This window comes from Ailuropoda melanoleuca, chromosome 6 (genome assembly GCF_002007445.2).
Source record: "Ailuropoda melanoleuca isolate Jingjing chromosome 6, ASM200744v2, whole genome shotgun sequence".
Classification (NCBI taxonomy): Eukaryota; Metazoa; Chordata; class Mammalia; order Carnivora; family Ursidae; genus Ailuropoda; species Ailuropoda melanoleuca.
In genome coordinates, this window is record NC_048223.1 from 79,970,048 (window position 1) to 79,983,356 (window position 13,309).

Here is a 13,309-nt window from a genome sequence, read left to right on the forward strand (position 1 = left end):
CACTGGCCTTTCCTGCTTTCCTTCCTTCCTTCCAAAACTTCAAACTTATTCCTGCCTCTTGACCTTTGCCCCTGCTCTTCAGCCAACCTGGACAGGGTCTCAGCTTCAATATCACCTTCCAAGACAGGCCTTCCAGACCTTTCTGGCTGAAGCAGAATCCTGACAAGTCCCCCATACCCTCAGGCAGCCTCCTCTATCTGCATTTAATGGTTTCTATGATCATTTTTTGTCTCCATTCATTCAAGTGAAGGCTTCAGGAGAACAGTGACGTTACCTTGTTCACCCCTCTATCCCTGGCACCAAAAATCCACATGGCACAAAGAAAGTACTCAGCAATATGTGGATGGCTAATCAATAAGTCAATTTCAGTGGTATCCCACGGGACCAGGTTCTTTGGCAGATATCTGGTCATGAATAATTGGCCTTGGCACTCTCCTGCATTTCCCAACCCCTCTGCTACAAGAGCTTCCTTACAAAGGAGTTGACCCTTTTGTATTTGTTACTCTCGTTTCCTTCCACATTGGGGTACTGTGTTCTTCTGATGGAAATGATCTGGGGGATGCCTGGTCAGCCAAGCTGTGTTTCTGTGTTCACAACCAACCAAGCAGGGCTGGGTTGGATGGCCTGATAAGGATGGCCCTTTGTGTCAATGACTCAGGGGGCTTGGAAGTGCAGTGGGTTTGTTCTGGGCCTTACACACCCTTAGATGCTCCCCTTAGGTCATCAGAATCAGAGAATTCTTAGACCTCAAGAACTTAGCATCTCTTTGACTGCGACCTTGATGAATGTTCATCTTAGTAAGATGTCTGAGCTGGGGGGAATGGGGCCATGTGTATTCAGTCAGCAGAGAAAGCAAAACAATGGGCCTAAGCTGCCCCAAACTTGGGAACCAGCCTGAGGATTTCTGCAGAAACTTCTCTAGACCAAGAATGCTCCCATGGGGATTTGCCTAAGAGACCGAGCGTCTTCATGCCGCAGCAGAGTAATATTTATATCTTACTGGTTTGGGGTTACTGTGTCCCCCTTCGGGAATGCAGTGAAAAAAGCCCTTGCTTTGGTTGGCATATCCCAGGAATAGCACTCTTCTATCTGGTTTCCACTTTTGAAAAAGTATTTTATGGGGCGATCTTTCATAACTGTGCTCTACCCATCACACCCAAGGTCATTGCCTTGCCCTTCTCTCTTGCAAAAATGATTAGAGCACTAAGTGCACAGCATGGGAAGGCCTGTGGGTGAGCCTAAACCCCTGTCTGGTGGGTCTGTGTGACTCTTAGCAATCTCATCCTCCCACTAAACTTGGAGACTTACTTCCCTCTTTTTGTAAAACGGAATTAATAACATCCCCTGACAATTACCCAGGGTTGGGGTGAGGATCAAAGAAAATAATGATCATAAATAAGGAGCTCTAAAAACACTAAATCACCATAGGAAGGAAGGCATCATTATTATTGTTTTCTTTAGGGTCATGAACAATTTCTATTAGGCAATGCAACGCAATTGCGGCAAGAGGCACGGCCTTCTCGAGGCACGCCTACTTTAAGTCCTGGTTTCTCGGGAGCTCATGATTCAACTTTCCTGACTTAACCATATCTTTCTCAAGAGGTCCTACTGATAAGCTGCTTTGGAAGAGATTTGAGACAGGATACGCCAGAAGCTAATGAGCCCGATCGAGTCTACCCCAAGGAGCAATGGCGTTTGAGGTTGGTTATTGGAGCAACGGCAAATAAAGCTGATTGGTAATGGCCACGTTCTCTTCCTGGGCCAGTCTGAGGGTACTACAAGGGAAAACTCGGGATCTTGGTATCAAACCTTGCCACAGTCCCAAATGGAAAGAGAATCAGCTCCCATTTGGGTGACAGCGTCTTCAGACTCAGTTTCCCTTTCAGCCCAGTATAACCCTCTTCACATTTGGTGGTCCCACATCCACTGGAAATCACTATGCAAAAATCCTCCCTCCTCCTTGGTCTTAGCTGTCCTCCTTTTCATACACCATCTGACTACATTCAAGTGGACACAACCATCTCTGCACCCCTTCAGGGTCCAGAGGTGAGGGTTAGGCACTAGGTTCACTCAAAGGTGTTGATGGTGGTGATTTTTCATCCTCTGCTCTAATAAAGTGAGGACAGGCATTTTTTCACGTCTCTTTAAACTGCTGGGTGAAACATAAACATATTCAAGAAACCTCTTGATGTTTAGTGTTTCTTTAATAGGAAAAGGAGAAGGGAAACAAAATTGGGGAAAGGGAAGGGGGAGGGGGAAAGAAACAGTACTTACGCCGTTTGCAGCCGCATTTTTTTATTCTTTTGGGATCTGTGATGTCATCATGACAGGCCTTGCAGTAAAAAAATGCCCTGGAGAAAGAGAATGGAAAAACTGACACGTTTCATAATCCGCCCGAATGAAACGAGCACCACATTTCCTCCACCGTGATGCCAAATTAATGAAACACGCCAGCACTAATTTCCTTTCATCTTTTGAAAGGTTTAGACGTTTACAGACGGAAATGTTTGTTGCAAGACCTTTTATTTCAAACACAGGATTCTGCAATTTAAGTTAGTGCTTCTTTTAATAAACTTTCCTTTGAAAAGGAACTGGGGGAATGGCTGCCGATGGGACAGCCTGGGTCTGCTGGCTCGTCTTTCATTTTTGAGCACAGCATTCAGTGCTGCTCTTCAGAACACGCAGGCAACCAGCCCCGGGCCCTTGGTGGGGAAGTTGAATCCGTCTGCGAAACCCTCGCCGTCTGGTCAGATATTTATCGAAGGGGCCACAGGGATCAAGTTCCACCGTCAAATAAACACATTAGCCTTGTCACTCGGAAAGCACATTTCTTTTCAAAGTGAGAGAGGTTAAGGAGGAAGATGGGCAGGGAAAGACAAAAGTGGTGAGTCAAAGGGGTCCTCTGTCAAATTTCTTTTGGCATTTCTTAGCCCATATTTGGTCTCAAACTGGAAGAACCAATTCCCACACTCTCCAGCCCAGAGAACATGTAATAAATGGAGGTTTTCTTCTCATGGTAAAGCACGGCTCAGTTGAGCGCTGCAACAGGGTGGGAAGAGGGCACTCGAGGGTTGGGTACCCAGTGGAAGCAACCAACAAGAAAACCCCCTTGACTAAAGTGTCAAGCTGTGCTTACCAAGCATATTGGCTGAGTCAAAGATATTCTGGATGAGACAAAACAAGATCATTCAAGCACAGAATGCATAGGACCTAGAACAGCACTGGAGGCCTATGTCCTTTTGGGACAAAGGATTACTGGGATAAAATTCACTGGAACAACCTTACAAGCTCTGGATATGGGGACTAACAAAATCCTTGGCTTCACCACTCCCAACGTGAAATTGAACGCCAGGGATAAACATGGTCTTCCCTTGACCAAGATTACAAAGAAAGAAACACAATTCTTGACTGTTCTATTCTTAGGTTCCTTTATGTTTTCACAGGACATGCACATGATTGGCATCAGGTGGAAACCAATATTAAGACTTTGGGATCTGGAAGAGATTTTGGAGGTCCCCAAGACTCAGTGTCCTCATCTGTAAATTGAGGAGGTTGTCACAACCTGCCCAAAGTCATCCTGTGCTGGGCTTGGCCGGCCCCAGGACTTCTAAATCTAAGCTCAGTGCTCTTTCTGCCCTAGCTTCTCAATCACTATTTCTTTAAATACCAGTGTTCATCCATCTTGCAAAAAAGAAAAAAAAGAAGAAAAAAAAGAAAAGAAAAGAAAAGAAAAATGGTAGCTGACTATTTGCCCTGAGTGGCAATGTGGCTAAGAAAGGGGAATGGAGGAAGCCATTTTGTTTCCACACTTTTCTCCCCGACTTGATGCTCCTACATATAATAACAATAACAATAACAGGGAACATTTATAGAGCACAGACTATAGGCCAGGAACTATTCTAAGCACTTTATAAGAATTAATGAATTTGATCCTCAAACAACCCTTTGAAGGAGTAATGATTATTATCTCTGTTTTATAGATAAGGAAACTGAAGCACAGGGAGGTTATATGACCTGCCCAAGGTCACACAGAGCCAGGATTCAAGTCCACACAGCCTAGTTCCAGAGCTCAAGGTCTTAAAGACATCTCTAATAAAGAGATGATGAAACAGTGATAAATCTGAGTAGATTGTTGATAAGATCAAGTGGATTACTTCATGCATTAAAGCTAGATTCTGAAAATAAAGGTAAAGTTAACGAGTGAGATGGGGCCAGGGAGCGGGGGTGGGGGTGGGGTCTCTGGTCTGCAGTCCTGGAGACACCTCCCCCACCCAGAAGGAGCACAGTATCTAAGCTCCAGCTGAGTTTTGCCAAGTGGCACTTCTTTGCAAGCACCATGCTCTTCCCCACACATCTCTGTCTCTCTCATACTCACCTGGCAAAGCCCCCAGTTTACTGCACACCTGCACCTGAGCAGCTGAGCTCAGGAGAGGGAACGCAACTGTGCTGACTGATCTCACTTCAAATCCACGGCCATGGATTCCAGAGGACTTTTCATACCCCTCAGGCCTACTGCATATGCCCTCCTTCCACCTCAACCCTCTCTGCTCTCCTTCCCACTTCCTCTTCTGCTCACCCCACCCCTTCCCCAAGTGGCCCTTGTCTGGTGACCTTAACACAAGCACCATCAAGAAGACCAGATCCATACCCTGGAAAGCTGGTCTTTAGGGTCTCCTTGTCCTCTGGTTTCCTGTTGTGTTCGGCCAATGGGAAGAACCAGCAGGAGACTGGAGGGTGGGAAGGGAGAGTTCCTCCCTGCTGGGTCATGAATTGGTGGTGGCCACATCTCCACACTACAGAGGACTGAGCTCCTGCCAGGCAGCCTTTCGTATGCTACAACCTCTCTCTCAGGTTCTGACAGCTCTCCTTCCCCTGGACTCTGTAGATTCAGGGCTGAGAATGGCTCACCTCTGTTGCTAGCTCTGGGGTGCTTTGCCATCCCCTGTTGGTTCTCCTTAACTCTCTGCCCACAACTTTATATGGTCCCTTCATAAAACTCTCCTCTCTTTTCTCATTTGGGTATGTCATCTGTTCCTGGCCAGGACGCTCCCTGATACGGCACCCAAACTGACACCTCCAGCCTTCATCTTTCCCCCCAAACTCCAGAATCTTAGCTCTAACTGCCTTAATGACCATCTCTATGTGTATGTTCAGTTACATATCGCCTACTTAACATAGCCAAAAAGAAGTCTTAATTTCCTACACCCCAAACTTGCTCCTCCTCTAGCTTTCCCCATCTTAGTAAGATGGGAACCCCTATCCACCCAATTGCATAAGCTCCAAATCTAGGCTTCATTCTTGATTCCTCTTTTTTCCCCTCACTTCTTATATGCAGTCCACCAGTGGGCCCTATAGATTCTCTAATAAAATATATTCTGAATCAGTCTCCCTTCTCTGCACCTCCACTCACCAGCCTAGCCCACGTTACTGTCCCTCACTTACACTATGCAGTCTCCCCGTCTCTGGGCCCCCTCCCCTACTGCACTACATCCCATTCTTTATAATGGAGGGGAGAGACCTTTCAATAAGGTAATCAGACTACAATACCCCTAGCTTAAAACCGTCAATGACTCCATTTTATAACAACCCAACCCCTCTATCAAGTCCTAAGGAGCCAGCCCTGCCTTTCTCTTTTACCTCGTCATCCCACACTTTCCTTCCCTGGGCTCCCTGCACACAACATTGTCCCCACCTTGTCTCCTCATCCCTTCTGATCCTTGTACGATGGGCTCTTTCCCATCACCTCCATCTCTGCTCAAATGTGGCTCCTTCGGAGCAGCCTTCACTTACACCCAATCTAGATCGGTGACCCAACTGCATTAATTCTTTCGTTAATGTCCCATAAATAATCAAAACTGCAATTCTCTTCCCCCTAGAACATGAGCCTCTGAGAGCAAGGACTTCGTTGTTCACTACTGCTTCTCTGGCACCTGGTACAGAGTATTCTAGAAAGTGAGTGACCTGAAGACATTTGATGGGTGAATGAGTGTGAGAATATCGCCCAGTGATGCTAGATCTGCAAGTTTTTCAGGAGAAACCAGGAATAGGGATTTTACAATAAAAGATGATGATGTCTTCCTCTTGGCAACTCATTTATTTGTTAAAACTGTGAATCAAATTAATTCTGCCTGCAAACCAAACTGAGTCAATGGGGCACCATTTTGTGACTCCTACATCAAAGACTGTGGGCCAAGGTCATTTGAAAAGGAAAACATTTAGTGGCAAGGAACAGGGGACAAAAGACCGAATGTTCATCCCAAAGTGACCTTTCTAAGACTGGAATGGATGCTTTCACTCCTCTTTTCCTAAAACACGGCATCTGAAAGTTTCTGTGAGCTAAAATCCATTAACTTCTTTGGTTGCTTTTTTGTAGGAGAGGTACACACTCAATCCTGGATCATCATAATCAGCTTTTTCATTTTTACAAAACTTATTTCGTTTCATTCAAATCTCCAAGGCCCTTTCTGTGGTTTTCTGCAGTCTTCATCTATTTGAAATCCCCTAACTGACAGCATTTGCTCCGACACATCACACACGAAGGAAAATTACAGGCTGCTGTTGTAGCTGATTGTGTCAGCATGTATATGTGAATACCATAAAGCACTGAAATGAGACATACTGCACTCCCTAATACAGGAGGTAATTTGTTTTTTGGACTGCCTGGTATTTGTGACATTCATTAGCGAGAGATGCAATAGGAAATAGAATTACACAAATGGGAGCTTCATGTTCTATTTGCTATCTGGGAGGTACACGTAATCTACGGCGCCGCTGTGCTCCCCAGCTACCCTGTACATGGGGTTGAGACGCGGCTGGTGTGTCTCGCAGTCTGGGTGTGAGCACAACCTTCTGTTCCAGGGGACCCGGTGGGGGTGGAGGGGTCTTCCATCCCATCACCCCCCCTTCCGCTCAGGTGAACCCAGTTCTCAAGGTACTCCTGAAGAACAGTCAGACCCATGAACTGAATAAGAAGATTTTCTGTCCCCATCTGAATAATGGCAATTCTTTCCCAATTTGTATTAGTAAATTAAAGCTTTTAGATAGCTCAGTTTAAAGAATTTTTCTTTTTTGTTGTTGCTTTTTTGTTTTTGTGTGTGTTTTTTGGTTTCTTTGTTGTTTGTTTTCTTTTTTTTTTTTTTGGTTTTGTTTTTGGGGGGGGTTGTTTTGTTTTGTTGTTGTTGTTATTGTTGTTTTGCTTCTCCACTCCATTTTTTTTCCCTAAAAGCTTTTATAACTAGTATGGTTAGTTTGTAGGAGTGGATGAAGAGGGAAAAATTAATAGGCATCAGCTGTCAATTATCCTAGCTCTGTGCTCAGCACGTCAGGCTCACCTCTTGGCAGATAATTAAGAAAGTAAGCTCTGGCACTGGACTGCCTGGCTTTACTACTCACTAGCAGTGGGGCTTTGGGCAAGTTAGTTCACCAATCTTCACCTCAGTCTCCTCATGTGGAAAATGAAAATAGTAACGCTACCTATCCCACAAGGTCGTTGAGAGGATGACGTTGAGTTCATGGTACCCGGTACTTAGAGCAGGGCTGGCACATATTAAACTCTACATAAGAATTGGCTTATAAATTTGGTAAGAAAGTGTGGGTTTGGGAAAGGGAAAGACAATTTCCAATCTGGACTCTGCCACTTGCTTATGTGCTGTATAACCTCGGACAAATCATTTATCTCAACTTTACAGATGAGGAAACCAAAGCCCTGGCGGTTTTAGAAGACTCACCTCATGGGGTTATTCTGAGGACTAGCAAAAACGAACGTGGAACACTTAGCACAGGCCTGGCTTTGAGTGGGAACTCATTGCATGAAAACAATAGGCTTCCATAAATAATTATAGACCTTTCGCAATTAATCATTTATTTGAAATATTTTAAGTAACATAATTGTTAAAGTGAGTGACCTGTCTGACTGTTGGAGCCACATTTTCTGCTAATAAGTTTTTCATAGTTCATAGGATAGACTCAAATATAACAATATTCCACGGTGCTCTCCAAAGAGCCCTATGATTCCCGAGCTGCTTAAACAGGTTTAAGGATGTGAATAAACGTATCATAAAACACTGAGGTCAATGAAATCCTGGGCTACACCTCAGAGGCTGAAGAACTGAACCTGACAACTTCAACTACTTACCTAGGAGGCCATAAATAGAAATATAGCTAACTGAATATTTCATCTGAAATTAATCCAAACCTTTTGAGATTCCATTTGGTACTTAGATTAGAAAGCTGCTAATACTCGAGTAGATTTGCCTGGATCTTAGGTCAAGAGTACTAGACAAGGAACCAGCTGTGCTCTGTTGTGTTGTTCTGAGTCATCAAGAATCAGGATGACCCTGAACAATCACTTCAATTCTCTGGGACTCAGTTTCCTCCCTTGCAAAATGAAGGAGCAGTTAACTAGGCCCTCCCAGTTCAAAAAGGTTATGACTCTCATTCAAAGATGTGAAATCAACTACGTGAAGAGAAGTTCATGGAAGCGTTTGAAAGCAGTCTCTTCTTCCTAAGACTTGGCACCATTGATACCCATGGACACGTTAAGAAGTTTTGGGGTTAGGGCCCTATACATATTGAAAGCATGCCCATCATGGTGGAGGTAAGAAGTCTATGGCTGGGCCAGAAAGGAAGGCAGATAAATATGAACTCTTACCTTTTAACTTCTTTGGCATCGCTTGCGATGAAAAATCCTAAAGTACCTTCTTGGATCTTAAGATGGTTTCCAGGATTAATTAATATACTGCTCAGTGAACAAAAACAAACAAAGAAGACATATTTGTGAGGTCACGTTCTGAATAAAACCTTGAAGGCTACACCGTACTGTTAATTTTATAGGGGGCCCACTAGTCGAATGCTTTTCCCAAAGATGTTGTCTGGAGCTTGATGTCCACAGTCCCGGATATTTAAGTGGACAATGCCATCATGAAGCTCTGCTGCTCAGTTCCCAGGTGGGCATACTCCCAGTTTCAGAAATCAAACCACATCTAGGTTTCAGGGCTGGGGGTGTATAACGGGGTTGCCACCACGGGCTTCTGATCTGATATGTAGCCCTCCGGAAACTTCTGTTGATGGTCAACAGTGAATGTTATTGGTCTAATAAAGCTATTGCTATAACAATTTTCCATTAGATGACAGAGCATTAATGGGACCCCTATATGCATCCAGAAACATATACATATACATGTATTACTGCAGGGAATGGTACACGACACCTGTAACCAATGCAGAAGCAAACATCACATCTGCACGACATTGGTAAAGTCATGTAAGTGGACTCCGAGGGCAGCCTATGTAGAACGAATTGGATCTACCCAAACAGTGAAAAAGAAAAATGCCAACAGTTGGAAACGATTCCAGTCTGCTTTTACCAAAATGGATGGGAGCGTTTGAATAAGTGTGTGTCTGGTACATCCTGATTGGGGCAAACTGTAATTATAAAACAAATGCAAATTATCCCTTAAAAAAACTTCCCCTTGCAGGGAAGTATGGACTTAAATATACACTGTCCTATTTCAAAGTGTTATAAATAGATTAGCTGACCAAGTTGTGTTTGCACTGACAAAAGAGATATATGTATCCTAATCTAATAAATGGGTGAAACAAACAAGTTTAATTTGCTGTAGATCAAGAACAGAATGCAGGAATGTATTATAAAGAGACTAAAAGGCTTTGGGCTTAATGGACAGGGAATTTAGGTATTCTGGATGCAGCCATAGATACAACAGAGGTGTTCTCTGATCTGAAAAGCTGGCTTTAAGGTAATAGATGTTTGGAATCAGGTTAAAGGAAGTCCTCAACTGCCTAAGACAATAAAAATGGAGGATGGTAATTAACATGTAATTTTTTTACTGCTGGCAAAACTGTTCCAGGAAAGTGCTGCGGCCACAACAGAGTGATGCGTCTGTAGCAATACAGGAAGGACCCAGGTGAACTTTTGTTCTGCCGGGAGGACTCAGAGTGGATCATTATGGCAAAATAATTGTTTGTGGTCGCAAGAACATCCACTATTACCCATAACGAGACCTGACAGAAGGAAACCAATCCTGTGTCATCACTGTTATTAACACTAAATAATAGCCAGGGACCACGATGATTGGTCTGTTGCCTGGAACCACAGGCAACAATGAGATTCTTCACAAATCAGGAAGCAGCAGACCACACTAATAACAACAGCTTGCAACGGGCAGCGGCCCTGGACAGGCACCTCCTAATTACCCCCCTGCCAATTCTTTACATCGGTTTAACAGCCCTCTGACTCTCACGATCATGAGGCGAAAAGGGTCAGAGCTTAGACAGTTTAGAGGGACTCCTTTTTCAAAGCCAATTAAATGTGGTGTCATAGAAGAGCAGAATTCTGGACTCTGCACGCTTTCTTACCCCCTTTGCTGTAAGGCGGTACTTGTATGCCCTGGCTCTGCAATCAGAAACTGCACCCAAATTCCAGGATCACCTTTTAGTAGCTGTCTGGCTTTGGGCAAATTACTAAATCTCCCTCAAACTCAATACCCTCACCTACAGTGAGGATGATAATCATAGTCTTTCTTCAGAGGATTGAGCAAGATGATGCACTAAAGGCCCAATGTGTATTGGTTATTGTTACTTTTATTATTTATTACTGAAAAAAGGCCAAAAGTGGATTTCGTTTCCAATGGAATTAGATTTCTTTAGCTGGCCCCAGGGAACGGATCACAGGTCTTCTTATCAAAATATCCCGTTCATAATAAGATGAAGGTACAGGGTGAAGAACTGTACATTTCAGAATAATGTACGAGGACATACATGAAAAATTCTGGGTATGTATGGTGTCTAAGGAAGCTAGTTCCTTAAAGCTGGAAAAATCTACATTTTGATATGAACTTATATAAGAGCGTAAAAAAAAATCTTCTGAGTGAAAAAAAAATCCTATCATGATTTCAATGATGCAATTCAAAAGGGGAAATTTGACACTCATCAATGTCTTGGTGACATATATGTGCAAAACAAGCCTTGCACAGAATCCTTTTTCACATTATGTGCTTCATTAATTGCACTCCAGTGATCAAGCCCACTGTGTCACGGGAGGAAGACAGTGATAGCAAGCTTCCTATCAATGAGAAGTTTCTTTTCATTTCCTCTGTTCTTTATCAACAGTGAACAAGAATTGGCTTACAATGAGAATTTGGGATTGTCATTCCAGAGACAGCAGGTTGAGATCATTTATTACAGCCTGCGAGCCTGCTTTCGTCAAGTTAGTGCGGTGGAGGGGAAAGATCTGGGGCACTGATGGAAGGCAGATTTGTGTTCAAATCTGTTTCTCTGCCGGGGCCGGTTAAGCGAGCAGGTGCATGCGTCAGTCTAGAAGTTCAGACCCTGGCCTGTGGCATGTGGGTGCCCCTCAGCCTCACTCTCCTCCTCTGTGAAATGGAGTGAATAATCTCTAGCTTACGGTGTCACTAAGAGAATTCAAGTACATACTATATGCTGAGTGACTGCCACACAGTAGATCCTTCATGCATGGTCACTAATAAAAGTAAGCATGGTTATTAAAACAACTAAATCCCTCACGTGGTCTCAGCTCTCCATTTTGTCCTTGGTGCAAATAAATTACCAGGAAGCCCCCTATCGGCATTTGAAAGACCTTTTTACTGACCGCAGTATCCAAAACATTACACCCCTCTACAACATCTGGAGATGGGCTAATTTGGACTGGCTTTTGGCTGCAGAGTTGAGTGTCTCTCTGTTCCTCAAAACTTCAGCACCCCCAAGGACATCACTGCCCATGTGAATTCCAGGGTGCCTTCTCGTTCTCTTTTGCAGAGGGCTTAACGAGGAGTAAGAGGCTTTAAATCATCTCTTTACATCCTGTGCGAGGCTGCAGACTCCCATTAGCAGCTATCCGGATCAGACTAAGGCAGCCTTCTGGGTGGGAATTGAAAGAAACAGCCCAGATCTTGAGAATAATGAAGGAAAGAAATCTAGATACATAAAAATCGTCACTGTGCTAGATACCGCTCATGTATTTAAGGGTTTGCTTAGGGAAACATGTGCCCCTGATTCCAGGGCCCACTGCATATAATACTATCTATGTAAGGGTGCAAGGTTTCAAAGACTCTTTGAGGAAATGTGTTACTCTCTTAAATACTGTAGACATTAAGTCTTCTATACACATTCCAAATCTAGAAAATTTAAATAAAATGTTAATCCTCCTCTTTTTGAAAATATAAGAAAGATAAGGATCCTAGACAGAAGTAATTTTTTCCCCAGAGAAGTGCCGACTACCCTCAGAATATGTTATTGACCTCCTGCTGGGAATATGTATATCTTTCCAAAGGTCTTTGATCTCTTAAAAGAATATCCAACGTTAAGTCTGTTTTGTTCTTATGACTTCCAGAGGTCTCCCTCCCTGTGTATCACATCAAATCAGTCCTTGGCTCCAATTTTGTCTAATTCACTAGTTTATCAGAGATAAACTTCAAGATGTGTCATGTGAAGAATCAAGAAAATCTCTAGGCAAAAGTCTATACATCAATTAGCAGAATTCCAATAGGGACATCTTCTTGGCAGAGATGGACTTTCCCTCATTTCAAGGAACATATAAATTATCCTCTTTCTTCTATGACCTTGCTAATTTCAACAGAAAACATTCAGTGGCAGCTGGAGGCAAAGGGCTTATGTAGCTCCTTCCTCAAGGATTCTTGCTCTCTCTCTCTCTTTGGCTCTCTGACTACTTCTGTATCTAGACTGATTCTTTGGCTCCTTGCCCACTATAAGGAAACACATACATATTTTCTGTGGGGAACCCACAGTTGAAAAAGAGGAGTGAAAAGCATGATCATTTTTTATTTATTTTTTTGTAAATAATTTTCTCATAGTAGCCAACTTAGAGCCCTGTATGCAATAGGCACTTTGAACTACTTCTGGAATGAATGTAAAATAAAAATCATGGGTCTCGGCTCCAAAAGTGTTCCTTTTCCTCTCTAGGAAGGAGAAAGGTAGTCTCAGCCGTTCTTTCAAAGACCGAGGGGCAATTCTTCTCACTCAGGCCTACTAAAGAAGCCACCGCACCTTTTCTAGGGGATTAGCAAATGAGCTAACAACCTCCCAGATACACTAAGGACTAAAATGTAAATATACAAATACATAAACAGCTAGCCACCTGGGAAGTGGGAAGAATTGATTTCAATATTGAAAGCACCATTCACTTAGAGTTGAAATAGGTTTCCAAACGAAAACACCAGAACATAGAACTGGCTAGCAGGGTTCAGTTCAACAGAGAAATACCCCTGTCGGGTTCCTCTGGGAGGGGAGTTCCAGGCCTCAAGCTACAATGCAT

At 43.5% G+C, this 13,309-nt stretch overlaps 1 protein-coding gene across 26 annotated transcripts in view; it reads right to left on the bottom strand.

Annotated features, from left to right (window-relative positions):
* KCNMA1 (potassium calcium-activated channel subfamily M alpha 1) overlaps positions 1-13,309 on the bottom strand; it is a 712,564-nt gene that overhangs the window by 129,681 nt on the left and 569,574 nt on the right. For 22 of the 26 annotated variants that reach the window (XM_034662731.1, XM_034662737.1, XM_034662736.1 and 19 more), the window contains 2 exons: positions 8,651-8,737; positions 2,275-2,351 (listed from right to left, as the gene is read on the bottom strand). In XM_034662731.1, the coding sequence (XP_034518622.1) occupies positions 2,275-2,351; positions 8,651-8,737 (164 nt within the window). Of the gene's footprint in view, positions 1-2,265; positions 2,352-8,650; positions 8,738-13,309 lie in introns of all 26 variants that reach the window. The other 4 variants (XM_034662755.1, XM_034662752.1, XM_034662754.1 and 1 more) reach the window with 1 other exon arrangement.